The sequence below is a fragment of the Daktulosphaira vitifoliae genome, unplaced genomic scaffold (assembly GCF_025091365.1).
Source record: "Daktulosphaira vitifoliae isolate Bord-2020 unplaced genomic scaffold, ASM2509136v1 Scaffold_5, whole genome shotgun sequence".
Lineage (NCBI taxonomy): Eukaryota > Metazoa > Arthropoda > Insecta > Hemiptera > Phylloxeridae > Daktulosphaira > Daktulosphaira vitifoliae.
Window position 1 is genome coordinate 6,542,371 of NW_026099576.1, and position 20,463 is coordinate 6,562,833.

Here is a 20,463-nt window from a genome sequence, read left to right on the forward strand (position 1 = left end):
ATACAATATTGTATTCATTTTGCAAGTAATAGAGTCGTTCTATAAACTACTAGATTACTCTGTAATTACTGATTGCACAATTTATTACAATAAAAAAAAACATGTTAATTAAAATATTTAAGTGTTTCTAAACTTGAAAATAATGTTTATATAAAGTATAATGGAAAATTCATTACTCACAGTTAAGATATATATACATTTTTAAATTTTGTTTCATTCACTTTAAAGGGACCCAAAATTGTGGAATTTTTATTATTTATTTTATTATAATTTCTTTATATTTTATCGTTATTATCTTTTTGCAATTAAGAAAGTGCTGTTATTTTAATCATTAGATATTTCTCGGTCTTACTTTTCCTCCTGCCTATGTATAAAAATGTTAATAACTTCTGAAATACTATTTCAAAAATTTTTATTGAAGTCATTTTCTTAATTATATAATTTTTTTTATTTGATAAGCTAAGTAATTATGTATATTGCTATTTGAATAAGAAAATTGACACTCTTATAAGGTAATAAATGTATATAAACATCTTGCTATATCAAGAAGTCCATCAACTACAAAAGAACATTTACTGTATCATATAATATGTTTATTGACAAGCTCACGTTATTTCAACTAATCAGTTAATCTTTTCAAACATGGTGTGAAAGAATTAGTCAAATCAACTTGCTTTTGTAACAAAATAGAAAATTACATTTCTTAAAATTAGTCAATCAAAACTTAAAACCCTTAAATTGCAATGATTGAAAACTTCTCTTCATGGAAAAAATTAAAAAGTAACAAAGAATTTTTAAATAAAGGATTAAGGGTAACTATTTTTGTTCAGGTAAAGTTGGATCAATTTATATTTAAATGTGTTCAATAAATTTATGATTTTAAATTGAAAAAAATGGATTGGACTCCATTTTATCTTAGTTTGTGATAACAAATCAATCATCCATTTATTACCAAATGTTAAATTTTTTGTTGCTAGTTATCAACATTTTGGCGCCAAATGACAAACTTGATAATAAAAGTTTAATTGAATCTTTGTTAGATTATTAATGAATAATTATGTACAAAAATCAAAATAATTTTTAGATACGATTTTCAATTATTTTAAAATAATAATTTATAAAACCTCTTCTTAATCTAATTGCTATCGACATTAAGATGAAATAAATTTTATTTAAAAAAAATCATTATTATTTTAATTTATGGATTTTTTTTTAAAAAAGCCAAGTGCTGTTCTTAAGCGTCTTGGATCTAAAAATGAATCTTCGTATACACATAAGTAAGTTAGTAATTCGTTATATCTTTAATGAATGAATTTACAAACTAATACAAACATATTTAAGGTATACTAACAGACTTGAGAGTCGGTGTATATGTAACTCATATACTTAAATAAGTTAGTTGCATAACTTAATCTTTTAAGAAGTCTAATGTAAGTTATTAAATTTGTGATACACTGAATTTGTTTTTTTGTGGTTACAATTATTATATGTATCAATTACTACATTTATTTACTTTTTTTTACACATTCAATCAATGATTGTGCTAGAGGATAATAAACGTGACATATTAGTTATTAATTAAAATCTTAATACCATGAAACACTTTGACCGGTATTTAAAATTATACCTCATTATATTTATAAATTGTGATTGTAAAATGATAGTGAATATCAAATAGTATTAAATTTTGTTAAGGTAAACCTATTAGGTAAGTAATTGCTAGTAAATTTTTAAAACTAAAATAAAAGTGTTATTATATATATACCTATACCTATAAACTTAAAAAATATCTTTATACTAAAATATTATATATAACCATTAGTTATTATGAAGTATTTTCTAGGACCCTACAAAACCTATTGCTGACATCGTATACAATTGATATGCTAATCCAATTTATTTTTTATATATTATATAGCTAAGTATATTCTGATTTTTTAAAGTTAAAGTGTCCCATAATTTTTTACTAGTTCTTCAATTTATTAATAATTGAGTGGGTTGTAATAAACAGATTACTCTATATAGTTAATTCATTTGGATAAATATTTTTAATTAAAAAAAATCAATTTCAAAAAATATCATTATAATTTTGTAGTATAGTAATAATATTATCTTACTTTTTTTTTTTTTTTTTTAGTATTAAACCTAAGTCATCAGTTATAAGTTTGTTGGATAGTGATGAAGAAAATTCTTTGGATACTATTAGAAATGCAACAGGAAAAAGTAAATATATTAAATTTTATTTTTTATATTTATAAGTATTTTTTTTTTTATTGTTTACTAATATGAATTCATTATACTAAAATTTAATTTTTTTTATCTTTGATGCATTCATAATCATATTTAGAATGTCATTATTATGCATATTTTAATGTTGATTATTTTACTGTAAATCAATTTAATTTCTCATGATATGAAAATAAATTGTTTTAAATTCCAAGCTTCTGAAAAAATATAATTATAATAAAGTAGTTTATTTTTTGAAAAATTATTTGATATTATTATAAATATTATTAATATTTATTAATATAAGGTAAAATATGGTGTAAATATATACAGAGTCGTATATATATAATTTGTATGTGTTGGTATCTAAAAATTTGCTGTCCCTGGGGTGTCTGTTGGGGTGTAGGGGGGAATACCCCTACACCCCAACCTCATTTTATTTACATCATAATGAAAAAAACCATCTCCAATATGTAATTATTAAAATTAATATAAAAAATGGCACCTCTCAAAATTTGCTGCTTTAGGCACTTGCCTATAATTCCCCTGAATATGGAATGGATATGTGGATAAATTTTAATTAAACTTTAAACACCTAATAATTTTTAATTTTTTACTCCATCATGTCTTAGATTTTATTGTAAATTTATATTTATATATATATTGTTTTAGATTTGCCAAATATTGTGAAAGTTCCTATAACTAGCAATCCAATCAATGAGAACACCATTAAAGATTTTATTAATATAAACGATGATGATGATGATATAATATTTAGCCCAGAAAAATCATCTAATTCTTTTCATAATGTTAGTAGAATAAATATTATGTTATAATAGTTATAATTAATAAGTATTTTAATAATATTATTTGGCAATATAAAAATGATTTTTGTAATACATGTTATAGGATTCTGTTTTTGTGGCTAATACTATTTTTGTTTTTAGTCTATATCTTTGCCAACAAATGTTGATCATTTTGAGGAATCTAATAGTCCATCATTATTCAACGGACATTTAAAAAAGAATTTATTAGAAGATTCAATAAATAAACTACCTCTTTCTGTTTTATCACCTTCAAACTCAATACTAAATAATGAAAAGTCACCAAATTCTTTAAACGGTATGAACATTTTTTCCTGACAACTCCACTACTTAAAAATGGTTTACCATTACTAAATATATTTAATTATTCTACTACTAAAGCTGTAGTGAATAAATCTTAAAATTAGTATATTATACAAATTTTTTGTAGAAAAAGTTATTTTATATTAAAAGAATAGTTTTTATTTTAGATCAATTCAATTAAAATAAGAAGTTATTTAGGATTCTAGTTTTTTGAAACCTTATAAATAAATTCCAAGGCTAACCAAATTATAGTTGATTAAAAATATTAAGGGGTGGGGTGGTTATACGTAATATGAGAAAAAAATAAAATGTAGAAATAATAGAAAATAATGTAGAAATTGATTGTTACTAACCTAAGAAAAAATCAATTTCATTAATGGTTCTTTAAAATAGAACTTATATTTGATTTTTCTATAACTGTATTGTATAAAATTTTAGAAGATTCAACAAATAATATAGAAAAATGGCTTAGATGCATAAGTAATGACCATCTTTTAAATGAAACAATTTCTGAGGTAAGTGAAGTTTTTTGTATTGTTAATCAGAGTAATGATATTGTATATTAATTTTTATTTATGTTGTACTGTATTAATATTAATTTAATTGTTATTGTTTTAGATACCAATAGAAGATGTAGAAAATCATGTAAATGGCCTAAAAAATTTAGAATATAATATGTTGGATCATATTTTTAATTTATTTACAAATATTCCAGAAAATTTCATAAGTACTCTACCAGGCCTTGAGAATTTATCAACATTGTTGGAGCTAAAGAGAACAAGACAGAAATTGAAAAATAAAATTCAGCTTGGAAATAAAAGGTTAACAAATCATCAAGGATCATCAAATCTATTTTTTGGATCAACTAATAATTTGAAGCAAAAAAATCATTATTCTAACAATTTAAATGATTGTAACTTAACAAATCTTACAAATATAAATACAAATTGTCTGTCAAATAGTACTATTAACACTGAAACAAATACTCCTAACTCCAATTGTTATCTATCAACAAGTTTTGGTAGTGCTAACAAAAAATGGTTTAATAATCATTCTGATTTTCAAACAAGTACTATATTGTCTCGAGAAAGGTTAAATGTTAATCAAATTAACTCTATTGTAAATGACAACAACTTTGAATCACTTTCACTGACAAGTCCTAAAAAATATGAACAATATTCAAGAGAAGAATATTTGCCATTAGGTACTTCAAATTTTAATAAATTACCAAATCAAAACGTTGCCAAAGAAAATAATTCAATGAAGACTTCCTCAATACCAGTGTCTGTTGGAGAGTTCAGTAAAACTAATTACCCACATTCTAGAGAATTATTTACGGTATTTACTGTTTAGTTTTTGAAAACAATAATTGAAAATTTTCTATATATGCTATTTCCATGTCAATTATTTAATTTTATACCTATGTTTTTTTTAATTTATTGAAAAGGTATCATTGTTGCCTGTTACTCAAATCTAAGTTATATGACCTCTTTTACCTAAAAAGAGATTGATTGAGTAAAATTATGCTACCATCTATTATTATTACTAATAATAAAGAAAGTGAATAAATAAATTTTATTCATAATTTTAATATTTATTTTAAGTAAAAATATTATTACCAACAAATTGACTTTTACCTTTTTAACTAACTTTAACTCCCATAAATTTCCACAAGAAAATCATTTTTTGGTAAATTTACAGCTATTAATAAATAAATTATAAATATATTGTTTAGCTTACTCTCAGAATTATAAAACTGTTGGTCCAATTAAAATGTTTTTTTTAGGTGTTCAGATCAACATTTGGTTTGCGTGATTTTCGTCCAAATCAGTTGGAAGCTATAAATGCTGCTTTACTAGGTCATGATTGTTTTGTGTTAATGCCTACTGGGGGTGGTAAGTCTTTATGCTATCAATTACCTGCAGTCATTTCTAAAGGAGTCACTATTGTTATATCACCATTAAAATCGTTAATCATTGATCAAACAGAAAAATTGAAATCATTGGATGTAAATAACATATTTATTCTTATTTACAGTTGAAAATAATATTTCTTTATCTTACATGTATTTTACTCTTTCATTAGATCCCAGCAGCTCATTTATTAGGCAATGTAAAGGCTGATGAAGAAAATCAAATTTTAACTAAACTATGTATGACAGAACCAGGTAAATAGTGTCTAGTGTCATCATGACTAAAAACTCAAGCATCGTAATATATTTTAGGGTTTAACCACCTACCCACCCTTTTTGTAATAAAATGTTAGATTAAATTTGATTTTTTTCTTTAATTATGTTTTATAAAATAAAATCATTGAAGAAAAATTTGTTTGTCTGATAATTTAATTTAGAGATATTATTTTTTAAATTTACTATATAGGTATTTTATTTTATTAAACTTGAATACATTGCATGAAACATGATGAAAGGTAAATGAGTTGATGGAAAATTTTCAATGATTTTTATAAATAAATTTTATGTAGTGTGTATAACATAAAATTGTTGAAACTAAATCTTATTTCATTTCGCTTTATTTTCTTTAACGAATACTTACTGGACTATTTTAAAGTTAAAATTGTGTATTAAGAAACTGTATTTTGAATTTTTGTAATTATATTCACTCATTATTGTGTTTTAAATGTAAATTAAATATATCTTAGATCATTATATAATGATTAATGTATACTTTTAAAAGAATTTCTTTTTAAGGATTCAAAATGTTGTATTTGACGCCAGAAAAATTAGCAAGCAGTCATAAAATGATGCAAGTTCTTGATAATTTAAATGCCCGTGGTCAAATTGCCCGTCTAATTATTGATGAAGCACATTGTGTTTCTCATTGGGGACATGATTTTCGGTTAGCATTTTATTAAATTTTTTTAAACTAAGAAATATAATTTTTGTGTAAGAGGAAATTAAAAATCTTATTTATATTGAGGTAATAAAACAAATTTTGGGTATCTGTGTATTAAAGTTCAATGTGCTTCTCTTAAACTATATGAGTCATTTATAGAAATTTGGTTGTTTTTTCAGCCCTGATTATAAGCGGTTAGGTGAGTTCCGTATGAACTACCCTTCAGTTCCTATTATGGCCCTTACTGCAACTGCTACACCTAGAGTGCGTGAAGATATTTTACATCAATTACAAATTAATGGAACAAAACTGTAATGATTATTTTAAAAGATGACCCTTTAAAAAATATTTAATAATAATTTTAAATAATTTTAGATTTTTATCAAGTTTTAATAGACCTAATCTATTATACAAGGTGCTTCCAAAAAAAGGAAAATCTGCATTAGTTGACATAGCTAAACTCATTAAAGAGAATTATGCAAATCAATCTGGCATAATTTACTGTTTCAGTAGAAAAGACTGTGATTATACAGCTGATTTTATGTGTAATGAAGGAATCAAGGCTATAAGCTATCATGCCGGCTTAACCGATGATAATCGTAATGATGTGCAATTAAAATGGATCACCAATAAAGTTAATGTAAATAGTATATTAAATTACTATAGTATAATTGATAGTATATTGATTTTTTTAATTTTTAAAGTAAGAATATTCTAAAGATTTTTTTACTTAATCTTGGCTAAGACATTTCAAAAGCTGTCTATTTAAGGTGTAAAATAGAACAATGAACAGATAAAGGATAGAGTAACAATATTATCAAACAATAAATTTAAAAAATAATAAAAGTGATTGTCTACAGTAAAATTTATAGATATAGATCAAAGAATATTTTTGTGGATAGTATAATAAATTATTTTTATTTCTAATCGTACAATTTTTTTAAAATACTTCCATACTTTGAAACTATAATTATATTAGTCTAGTATATATCTAGTATGTAATATTTAAATAAATACTTGTAAACAAGTCATTTTGGTATCAATATATACTTGTTATTACAACCAAAAAATATAATAATGGTTAAAATTAATTAGATATTAAATAGTTATTCAAGATTAATTACATTAGTTAGTTGAAAAATTATTTAAATTATTTAGGTAGTTTGTGCTACAATTGCTTTTGGAATGGGTATTGATAAACCTGATGTTCGTTATGTTTTTCATTATTCTTTGCCAAAGTCTATTGAAGGTTATTATCAAGAGTCTGGAAGAGCTGGACGTGATGGAAAGATATCTCATTGTTTTTTATTTTATAATTTTAGTGATATGCATCGAATTCGAAAATTAATTGAAAGTAAAAATATTAAAATTTATTAATATGTTTATTTTGTTTCAATTATGGTTGTATGTTCAGTTGATGAAAATGGAACACGTGAATCAAAAAAAATCCATGTACAAAATCTTTTTCGAATAGTAGCCTACTGTGAGAATAAAACTGATTGTAGGAGAAGTTTACAGCTCAATTATTTTGGAGAACATTTTAATAGTGATTTGTGCACAGCCAATCATGAAACGGCTTGTGATAATTGTCAAACTAAAGTAAGCATATTTGTAATTTATAATATTTATTACAACATTATAAATTTTAAGAATGTATTAATGGTTTTTAAATTAAAATACATTTTAATATTTATTAGCAAAATGTTCAATGGTGAGTAGCCTTCTATATTTATATTAATTAATTTTTTCTATAATATTTACAAAAAAAAAAAAGATGTATTTTATCTCTCTTTAAATACAGTAAAAATACTTAAACTATTATATGAATAAACTATCAATAAATCATCATATGATTATACTATTATAAATAAATAAATGTTACAAATAAAAAGGATAAATATTAACAAAATTTGAAAAGTCTTGATTTGTATACTTTTTCTTAAAAACTTTTTAATTGAGATGTTAAATTAAAAGATTTAATTTGTATTAATATTTCAAAATATTTCTTAGTTTAAATCTGTAAAAGTGAATACTTTTAATTTTTAATTTATTTATAATACTATTTTTTATTTTAATGAAACTGATACCAAAAATGATGTTTGTAATTCTTCTGGGTAAGATTTTTAATGGATTCATGTCTTTTATTATATTTCTAAAAAAGTAAATTATTGTCAATTACTTTTGGATTTGATCAGATTAATTTAGAAGAAAAAAATACTAACCTGATAGTTGTTCTTTTTAATTTTTATTTTAATATGTATTATTTCAATAGTGTGATGAGAGGAGGTTAAATGAGAGAAAGTTGTTTTAATCTTTTATAGGTGTTAATTAATCTTTATTAAATTATAATTTTTCCCATGGTACAATTAAAGAAGTTATTGTTCACTACTGTATTACTTAATTATTTATTGATAAAATTTAACTCAAGTATTTTTTAAATAATTTTATATTAATTAGGCAGATCTCAATGTTATTGATGTAACCAATGATAGTATTGAAATAATTAAAACTGTCAAAGAAATTTGTAGTCCTAGTACGAATAGTTGGCAAAATAATTACACAATTCTTCATATTATTGATATATTTCGAGGAAGTAATCTTCAAAAAATAAAATCTAACGGTAAAAAAATATTTTATGATATATTTAATGAATAAAATATCAACTACCTTAAAACAAATGTTTTTTTATTAGTTTTACTAAATTTTTTTCTTCATATACATATACAGGATAAGATAAAATGTTTTAATCGGTGATTTGAAAATTTTGATTTTAATATATTTGTAATTAATTTTTATTTTAAATACTGTTTACTGACAAACTACATTATTAATACTTTATTTTATCTTATTTTCAATAATAAAATAGATGAGGTGTTCAAAAATTTAGTCTAATTATTATAAACTATAAGAACTCTTTTTCCTACTTTCTGAATAATAATACTTTTTTATTTCTAAATTCTTTTAGATTCTGTACTCAAATTTCATATCTAAAGTTTTTCTTAAAAATTTTTTTAATTTATTTTGATAAGTATTAAATACTTAGAACAGATAAGTTGTTAGAGTGGGTATAAATTCATATTTATATATATTATTTTTATTATTTATTATATATTATATATATATATTATTATTTCATATTTATATATATTATAGCAAGTTATTTCAACCACTTACACGGCTTTAAATTTTTTTTTTATTTAAGGGAATAAAATAAGTGTAAAAACATTAATTCTTAAATATAACAATATATGCTTATTTCTGTATATCAGCTTACTATAGTTTATTTTATCATTATTATTGAAATAAGCTTCTTTATTAAAATAATTTATAATGATTTATAGGCCATGAAAAATTAAAGTTACATGGCCGTGGAAAAAATTGGGTAAGGTATGATGTTGAACGTTTAATGCATAAATTAGTACTAGAAGGGTACTTAAGAGAAGAAATGGTTGCTTCTAAAACAGATATTATTAATGCTTTTGTTAGAGTTGGTCCAGAAGCAGAAAAACTATTAAGAGGAAATGTGAAAGTAAAGTTGAATCTTTTGTTATTCAATTACTCATTATTTATCTATATTTATTTCAGCTAAAGTTGGCATGCTCTGCAAAGAAAATACTAAATCTAGAAACTGCTTTAAAAATAAATAATACTCCTACTAATCCTGCTATTAAAGAAATTGAAGAAAGATGTTATGAAAATCTTATGGATGTATGTCGTGGAATTGCAGCTTCTCTGAACATAAATACTAATTCTGTTATGAACATAGAAGTAAGATATAGATTTAAGCTTATACAATAATACTCATAATTAAAGAATATAATTTTTAAAAATAATTTTTTTAATTTCTCCTTCTTGTTCTTCCTTATTGTTTTAAAATTTTGTTGAAAATTATTGGAACACTACAAGATTTTACATGTGTTAAATATTCTCTATATAACATGCTATTTATGTATTTCTTTAAAGGCCATTTTAGAAATGTCACGAATTTTACCAGAAACTGAAGAACAAATGTTAAAAATTGTTGGTGTAACCAAAGCAAACTTTGAAAAATATGGCCGACAACTATTAGAAATAACACAAGAAGCAGCAGCTAATAAATTTGGTAAATAATATTTTTATCATTATCAATAGTTCTTTGTCTGAATTCCATAATACTAGTTAATTAGATTATTCTGTAAGAGTTATGATTATATAACCTATCATAAACTACTATTCATAAATTACTCCATTACTTGCAAAATAAATACAATCTTTTTTTAAAAAATTGTATTTAATTACATGTATTTTAGCTTCGATGCGAAGCTGAAAAGGTATTGGTTTTACTGTGTTTTTTTTTTTTTTTTTTTTTTTTTTTTTTCCCCTNTTGGATTTACTATGATCTGTGTTTTTTTTTGTGTCTGTTACCACTTTTTCTCAGCTCTCACTGAACGGATTTCTTTCAACGATACGTCAAAAGATCACAAATCGTATCTAGTCGAAGACATTACCCTCAAAAATTGAAAAATTTCCCTCATTCCCCGTAAATGGGGCAAACCTTCAAAAAAATTACAAATTTAAAAATCGCTAATTTTTGAAATTTTTTTTCTTAAAACTGCCATAACTTTTTTAAAAACGAACATATCAATATAATTTTTTTTTATAGATACATGAGATATTTACCTATCATATGGTATATTATTTTCATAAATTTAACTCTTTACCAGCCCACAGAGGGGGAATCAAAATGACAACTTTTTCACAAAAAATTAACTTTTTCAACTTAACTTTTGAAAGTGTTCAAGAAATACTGACACTTTTATATATATCTTAAATTAAAGCTTATGTAATATACTTTAATATAAAAAAAAAAAATTTCGGACTTTATTTTGTTTTCATGATGAAAACAGTCATCAAAGTTAATAAAAAAAATACGATTTTTGTAAAAAAATTCTTTTTCACATTTTTAACTTTATAACGCTATAAATCTTTGAAAAACATATGGATCAATACAATTTTTTTATGAGAAATAATATTTATATACTTCTTTAATTCGACTTATTTGTTTTTTAAATCGGACCATTTCCCTTAATACAGGGGAGGTTCAAAACATAAAAATGCATAGAGAAAGTAGAACTTTTTCAACTTACATTTTTAAAGTGTTCCGGAATTTCTGATACTTGTATATATATCTTAAATTAAAGCTTATGTAATATACTTTATTTAGAAAAAAAAAAAATTACGAACTTTATTTTGTCTTCACGGTGAAAATGGCTACCGAATGCTATTTACGTGTGAAAATTCTTGATTTTATTTTTTTAATTTTTAACTTTATAATGCTATAACTTATTGAAAAGTGTATGGATCAACACAATTTTTTTATGAGAAATAATATTTTTTAATAATCCCTTTTTCATTCTACATACTTTATCTTAATCAAGATATTAATAAGCAACTAGCAGATCATGTAGCTTTTGGAATAATACACCAATTTTTTTAAAATAAACACTATCTAAAGATTTGCATCGAAGCTTTTATTTTGATAGTGATTTTAATCACTGTCAGATATCATAATACTTGATCCAACTATGCCTCGTCACCTGTGCCGGAACCCCTCTGTGCTGGGTTTTTTTCAGTTTATTAGCTAATAATGAATTTTTAGAATTATCTTTTATAATTTAAAAAGGGTGTCAACTTAATTTTTTTTAATGACAACATACATACATAATTCTTCTTCTTCCTCCCCTTAATCTCAACTACTTGGGGTCGGCCAATATATGTATAATTAATTCATAAAATACAAAATAGCTAATAATTAGCTATTATATAATCAGCTGGTCATTTTCTTAATTTTTAAGACAACTTTTGGACCTATATTTTGGAAGTTATTAAGACCTGTTTTTTTTTTTTTTTATTACTAGTCTTTTCACGGTCATATTCTACATTCTGCCTTTGTATAAAAATGAGAATAACTTTTGATATTTTTAAAATAGTTGTTCCTAGAAAAATAAAAATTATAAAATTGTGAATTAAATTTATGAAAAATATCCTAATGGTTTTAATATTAAAATACTACTGAGATCAAATTGAAAGATAAACTTTTTAACAGTCTCCCCTGAGTGATTTCTTGAATTTGCTGATTAACCAGAAGTCACAAGGAGCTAAATCAAGTGAATAAGCAGGTTAGGGAATGTTATTTATTAAATTTTTGGTGAAATATTAATGAATAACTAGTGTTATTTAGGATGATGCATAACTAAGAATTGCTTTGCCATAACTTCGGCCAATATTTGTGAATAGTTTCACGCAAACGACATATAACACTTAAATAATATTCATTGTCAACAGTTTGGCTGGTGAAAGGAATTTAAAATGCTCCACACTACGATAATTGAAAAAACTTATATGATCTTGATTTTAAAAGACTTTGACGTGTTTTTTTCGGTTTCAGCTCGCTTATGGCACAACATTTGCTTGATTGATAAGTTGTTTTGTGGTTATAAGCATAGATTTAAGTCTCATCACCAGTTATGATACATTTTATTAATTCTTGATAGTTAAAAAAGCATTGTTCCTCAAATGATAGTAAGACAGTTTTTTTCGAAAAACTTGAGTGTTTTTGGAACCATTTGAGATTTGACTCTTCTCAAGCTTAATTCATTACTTAAAATGGCTTGCACCAATCCAAATGATATGCCCACACTATTAGCAATGTCTCTAATAGTCAATCTATGATTTCCAAGCATCTTTTTTTTGACTAGCATGATGTGATGTTCATTAGGCTATGTTATGCCCAATTTTATACAACATTCTTGCCACTGACCTTGAACTCGTTGTACCTCTTGTAAACATTTTTTGAAGAGAGAATCTGATCCTTAAAGTCTTTCTGTAACATCTTCAATATTTTTGCAGCCAAACATTCAGCATACAAAATTTAATGTAATTTCTTTGTTTAAACATAATAAAAATCGCAAAATTCACTTTTAGCACCTCACAAAACGAAGTGTATCTCTAATATGAATGAATATTTTAACATGAAATTTGATACAAATGTCACTAACTGTACTAAAACTTACAGAAAAAATTTTACAAATTTAAAAGACCTGAGAAGTTTAAATTAAAAATTCACCTTTTAATTTGATTACAGTAGTAAATAAATATCTAATTATTTCACTTATTTAATATTATTGTTTACTACTAATGAAGAGTGAGTTTTATGTGTTTTGTTCAATAATTAAGTTATAATTTATAAATAATTTTAATTTTATCATTTTGAATTGCAAATTAAAAAAGTTGTATTAAATTTTTAATAATCTCCAATTAACTTACTAACATAACACTATTGAAAATAAAATAAATTGATTGATAAATTATAAAATTGTCTTTTAGTGTTAACTTGTGAAGAAAATGAACTTGTTGATGATATCGAAGGTGAAGATAATTGGCTTAAAACAAGTGTTGATTGTCCATATTTTGATGATATGAATACAGGTGTAACAAATCAACGTGAAGGAAGGAAAAGAAAGCCTTTTTATTCTTCTAAAAGTGGTGGTAGTTTTAAAAAATTTAAAAAAGGAAAGGCCAAATTGTAAGTATTTAAACAATTTTTTATGCATTAACAAATATACAGTTTTAAAAAATGTAAAGTAAATAATGAATATAAAATAAGCTGGCTAATAGTTTTCACATATATATTCATAGAAATTATTATTATTTATTAAATTAATATTTATAAATTATAAAAACCGTAGCAAGAGTATTTAAAGAACTTTTATATTACGTGATGTGGTGCAGTGGATTATTAAGTTACTGCCTTAGAGCTTATATTCAGCATAAGGAAACTAACAGTGATACACACCCTGCCCCCACTTACTGGTTCTCTGAGCCATAATGATGTTCATCATGGTGTAAAAATCCTGTTCCAAAATAGTTGTAATAAAAACTAAAGAAATGATGATAATGATGATATAACAAAACTATGTTTGTGACAAGTACAAACTTGTTTTTGTTAACTTAAACTGGAGCTTAAAAATAAGTCTTTATAAATTATTTTACACAACTAAGGGTATAGATCCCGTTAGTATAACTGATTACATGGTGAAGATACAATTTTTTCTCTTTGAGGGAGTAATAAAAAGTTTCCTTATTTTTCACCAAACAAAACACTAATAATAATAATTTTTGATATAAAATTAAAGAATAATATTAAATTATATAAAACTTGCCCTAAAATATTTTTATATAACATTTTGTATATACAAGACAATTTTTTCAATATTAACCACTATTTCCTTTAAAATAATGGTTATCTATATTTTTTTGGTATTTTTAAAATTTTATATATTTTTTGATTTATTAATTGATGAGTATTTTTTAATTCATCCCTTATGCGTCAATAAGGGCGTCAACTTAATCATTTTTAAATGACAACATATATATTTAGCTAGCTTATAAAATATAAAATTATTTAATTAAGAAAATGACTGGTCAATAACAATATTTGACACATTATTTCGAAAGTTATAAATATTTGAAAATATAGGGTGAAGGTGAGGTTATTAGCATAATAACAGCAGCATGCGCTCTTTCAGCATGCGCTATAACTTTTTGAAAAATGTATAGATCAATACAATTTTTTTTTATAGATACATGAGATATTTACCTATCATTTTGTAAATGTTTTTTATAAATCTGACCGTTTATCTGCCCATAGAAGGGGATTTAAAATGACAACTTTTTCACAAAAAATTAAATTTTTTAACTTAACTTTTGAAAGTGTTCCGGAATTTCTGATACTAGTATATATATCTTAAATTAAAGCTTATGTAATATACTTTATTTAGAAAAAAAAAAAAAATTTCGGACTTAATTTTGTCTTCACGGTGAAAATGGCTACCGTATGCTATTTTTGTGTTAAAATTCTCGATTTTATATTTTACATTTTTAACTTTAAAATGTTATAACTTTTTGAAAAATATATGGATCATAAAATTTTTTTTGATAAATACTATTTAAATGAAAGAGGTATACTTTTTTATTCGACATACTTTTTTTTTTAGATCGGACCATTTTCCCGTTATACAGGAGTGGATTAAAACTTAAAAATTCATATAGAAAGTAGAACTTATTCTTAATTAAAATATATTTATTGATTATTCATACGTAACCTAATAATCAAACATAAATTTTTGTTACAATAATTAGAAGGATTTTGTTATTATTTAGGCCATATGCCAAACTCTATTCGCAAATTTGAAATCGGCGCAATAATGGGTTTAGGAAAATATATTTTGGTCTCGGATGAAAATTCCTTGTAGACCAGTATATTTATTTATAAATAACAAAATATAGTATTGCATCAAGACTTTCAACTTTTATATACGTTTGCCATAAAAGTAATAACTACCTTATAATTTTGTATAAATTTTCCGTAAAAATGTACAATACTAAATTATTAAATATTAATTTTATACTATATTTAATTGCTATAATAATTATTTATTCATATATTACACTTATAAATCATAAAACTTGTAATCAGGATATAAATAAGGATATATGTGATCATGTTGCTTTTGGAATAATCCACCAATTATTTAAAATTAAACATTACAGATTTGCAACGAAGCGTTTTTTAATTTTAATCGCTGTCAGATTAAATCTTTACTAGATCCAACTATGCCACGTCCCTACTGTGCATAAATAGGGGTTCTTATTTAAGAGAATTAAAGTTTTGGTTTTTTATTGCTTGAAAAATGAAAAAAAAATTACTTAACTATATATTATTATAGTTGTTTGAATCAAACATTTCCTTAACAAAAATTAAAAATATTCACTAGTTTCTGGGAAAATCAATGTTTTACTTTAATTATTCACTCTGTATATCAATGAAAATTATATCATTTTTTTTTAAATTTACATTGAAAAATACAGATTTTATAGTTTTAAGGAGTTTTATATTATAATCCATACATTTTGTTAAAAAGTAAAAGATAATGAACCGTGTAACAGTTGAAAGTTTTAAAGTATTATTAAAAAATATACCATTTTGATGTAGATATATTTTAAAATTTTTATCGTAAGTATTGAAAAAAGTATTTTGGAATAGATATAACTGACAAATTTATAACTTTTGATACAATTAACTATTCGCTATATTTTTGTTAAACATAATTTATGCATTCTTGTACAACAATAAACCATATTTTTTTATGTTAAAAATCAAAAAAAAAAAAAGATGAGTTTTTATTAGTTATACTTTATGGCGAATTATATTAGTTAATAACGAAATTGACCTATGACATCTGATAATAATCTTTTGCCGTCTACGAAAATTAAGTAAAAAATACAAAAAGTTTTAAAGTACTAAAAGTATTAAAATTAGTAAATTAAGACTAATGCTACAAAAGTACTAGTCTTTGCAAAATTAGTGTCTTTTATGTGTCCTTCCCAGAATAAAAAAATTCCATTATATTACGAATATCAGTGAATGTGTTTCACTGATTTAAAAATTATTTTATTACATAATATTAAAAAATATTAAATTATCTATAACTTTCATCATAAAATTTTTTTATTAATTTATTGTTATACATTTTTTGTTTATTTTTACTGTTTATTATTAATGAATTTTCTACGCAAAATACACAAATAAAAAATTTGTCATAATTTTTTATAATAGATATTGCACGCTAATATATTGAATAGAACAAATCTAACCTCTATAACTTTTGATTTAATTAACATTTTGGTGTAATTTAAAAAAAATTAAGTTAAACATTTTTAGACTTAAAATCAAATTTTGTATTATTTATTTTTAATTATGTAGCGCGGGTCGGTAAATCTCGTATTGGTTTATATTTATAATGCATATTACACCTACAGGTGCTACATACTTACTCTATGTATTATACTTGTAACTCAATAAGTATTTATTTTAATATAGTTATCGACCAATGAAACATTTTGTAAAAAAATGTTAAAACTATTAATTTTGAAATTTTGAAACAATTTAAAAAAAAAAAAATTTTTAATTGGTGATAAATTAATTTTATAATTGGTATATTTTATGTAGAAATTTCATTAATAGTAAATAGTAAAAAAAATTTTAAGACAAAAGTTGTAGAAAAATTTTAAATGTTCTTTAATTTTATGTAACAAAAAAAAAATTTAAATCAGTGAATCTAACACGCAGTTTGTCATCACCATTGTTATTCTTAATATAATTGAAATTTTTTTTAAGGGACACATAACTCGTTAATTATTCAAAAACCAGTATACTTTTAGAATTTTCGACTTAATTTTCGTTAATGGCAAATAATTTTTACATATAAAATTATCAGATGCATAGGTCAATTTCGTTGTTAACTAATGCAATTCGCTATAGAGTGTAAATAATAATTTAATTTTTTCTGATTTTTAACATGAAAACATTTTTTTTTACGCTTTTTGGATAGTTTTTAAAAGTGGCAGTATCTGGTTATTGCACCAGTACCTTCAATTAATAATCAATAATGTAGTTACTCGTATATACCTTTGATACATAAGTAGTTTAATTTATTGTACATTTTAATTTCGAAACTAATTTATTTTCCAATATAATAAATCTATATCTATAAATATTTATTAAACATTTTTCTAATCACATTATTTTACATTTAAGATTTTTTTTTTATTGCGCCTAGGAGCTACCTCACTGGAAGCGTAACTCCATACGAGTTACTTTCTATTAATTCTATATAATATTATATGTTTAATATATAATTGGTTGTAACCGATATTTATTAATATTAATGTATTGTGTAAATAATAAAGTCTTTGGCAATTGAAAAAAAGAAAATTTAACCGTAGGTATTTTTATTGAATTTTATTATTATCAATCATAAATTAAGTATTTTCAGTCAAATTTATAGTATAACAATTCAGATAACTTTTCATATTATATTAATCATTATAATTAATCTACTGTTAATTTGTACTTACAAAATGAACTATTGAACTTTGAATGTCAGTTGACGGTTAACATGCTCATGTCGAAAACAATATTTTTATTCAGATGTTTTAATATTGATGCGCAAAAAAAACCTTATAAAAATAAAAATTCAATTCATATTCCATCACTATGATTATGAAAAGTTGTATAATTACAAATAAGGCTAAGATATTGTACTATGAGGTTAACTAACAATTTTCCCTTTAAATCAATTGAAAAACGAAAAGTTTTCTTTAAAATATTTTTCGCTGTTTAAAATTGATCATATTGGCTAATTAGTTATTGATTAAAAAATATTTGATTATATTGTCAAACTTTGACAGCATTTCTTTCAATTAACCACACTTAAATGTACTGGTAGAAGATAATATAGAGTCCTTACAAAGTTTTAAAATTTGATTATATCGATGGTCTTATATTCAAAGGATTATGAATGTAACGCAGTAATATTTTATTGATAATGATTATAGTTAAAATAAACGGCTGCTATTACAATCTATCTCAATTTTTCATTCTTATAATGCAATTTACCTATTACATGATTTGTGAAATAAAATTATACTAATCTCAGTAAATATATAATAATTAAAAAATAGTTTTTATCCGACATAGCCTAATTCTTAGACCTAGTTTTTGAATTTAATAAATTCGTCAAAAACTTACGATGTTCATAAAGTAACAGTTATTCGTAATTTTATTGGATTATCAATCGAAAATTATTTTTATTTAACGAAAAACTCCTTATATTTATGCAGTACTTTTTGTAACGGGTTATAAATAGTTTTTGATGAATGTGAAGTTATTTTTTAATGAGTAGTCTACTACAAGCTAAAGTGCAATAAGAATACAAATTTTTGGAGATGCTAAATTTATTTTTCTCCGTCCAAAAATATTTTTATCTATCTACAAGTATAATTTTCTTATTTTCTTAAGGTGATTAATTCTTCAACAGAATGAACATTTGCAGTTGACTAAAAATCACAGTGGCGTAATTAGGGTTTCGTCCTGATGGACATATACATTTATCAAATTTTACCTACTCTTCTAAACGAAAAAAATTGTATCTTTACCATATAGATAATTTTGACTTTAATGATATAATACCCATATCCTTTTTTCATTACACCAGTCACAATTCTGTTTACTATAAAAATAGTGTGAATTAAGAAAAAAAATACAAAAACTAGCTTAGCGCTCATTAACTTTTAAACCTTCCTTTCACATTTATTCATTGTATTATGAAATACTAAATACTCTTAGAGTAAATTAAATTTACTTTAAGAGTATTCAAAAAGTAATTTTTAAGCTTATAAACCGAAATCTTAGATTTTCTAATAAAATTTAAATAATATTAATATTATTAGAACATCATTATTTCAGTGAAATTTTATTTAAAGTCGAGTCAGTAGCATCTTCTATTATTATCCTTTCATATGTCATTTATATAAATATTGAGTGAAATTTTTATTTTTATTATACCTTTTAGCCCAAAAAAGAAAAGTAATGGTTCTTCATCAAGTTCAGCAACAAAAAGTTCTAAAGTAACTACAACCTCTACTTTGAAAATAAATTCTAGGATTCCTCCATCGACAAGACCAGGATTTTTGTCTGCCCCTAAAGTTTCTTATTTTTAAATTTCCTCAATATTATTTATCTCATGTTATCATGTAAATTTTAACTTTTAATGTAAGTTTTTAATTAAAACATTGTTTATATATCAAAAAAGTTAATGTTATTATTTAATTTTTTTTTAATATGAAACTAATTAAATGTATACAAGTTATATTTATTCTATGATTAAAATTATTTGTCCAAGTATTCAGTGTTATCATGTTGTTGACTAGTATGTATTTTTTCACATGAAATGTTAAAATGTTTTTTTTTTAATGTTCATTTTTATAAGTATTCTTATCTGTGTATTTGAGTTATTTTAAGATAATTTTTTTATGGCCATGTATCAAATTGATTAAAATTTATTTTCCAGTTTTGTTTATAAATTATTTTGTTTTTTGAAGGTAAAACTCACTAATCATTTTTTTTTTATTAACATCTATATGTTATTAATTAAAAATAAATGTAATTGAATTAATACTTATAATTATGCATAATATTAATTATAAGAATTTTTTTATAAAAATTAATAAAACAAATAAGATATACTATTTTAATATTAATTTGTTGTAATACCATGGAAGAAAATATTTTGCTAATAATAATTGAATAAAAGGGAGTCCTTATGCTTCATTTTTTAGTTAATAAAATTAAATAATGTAGTTAGTTGTACTAATTA

The 20,463-nt window shown here is 23.0% G+C and overlaps 1 protein-coding gene across 1 annotated transcript; it reads left to right on the forward strand.

Moving 5' to 3' along the window:
- The first annotated feature begins 1,046 nt into the window (after positions 1-1,046).
- On the forward strand, positions 1,047-20,170 carry LOC126906998 (recQ-like DNA helicase Blm). Its single transcript, XM_050687976.1, has 19 exons — positions 1,047-1,277; positions 2,138-2,223; positions 2,899-3,035; positions 3,174-3,348; positions 3,792-3,868; positions 3,972-4,691; positions 5,140-5,361; positions 5,439-5,520; positions 6,061-6,208; positions 6,385-6,516; positions 6,581-6,845; positions 7,364-7,559; positions 7,620-7,804; positions 8,663-8,825; positions 9,547-9,734; positions 9,791-9,973; positions 10,169-10,307; positions 13,571-13,769; positions 19,660-20,170. The coding sequence occupies exons 1-19, from the start codon at positions 1,201-1,203 to the stop codon at positions 19,805-19,807; spliced, it is 3,522 nt and encodes a 1,173-aa protein (XP_050543933.1). The 5' UTR covers positions 1,047-1,200; the 3' UTR covers positions 19,808-20,170.
- Positions 20,171-20,463: the final 293 nt, after the last annotated feature.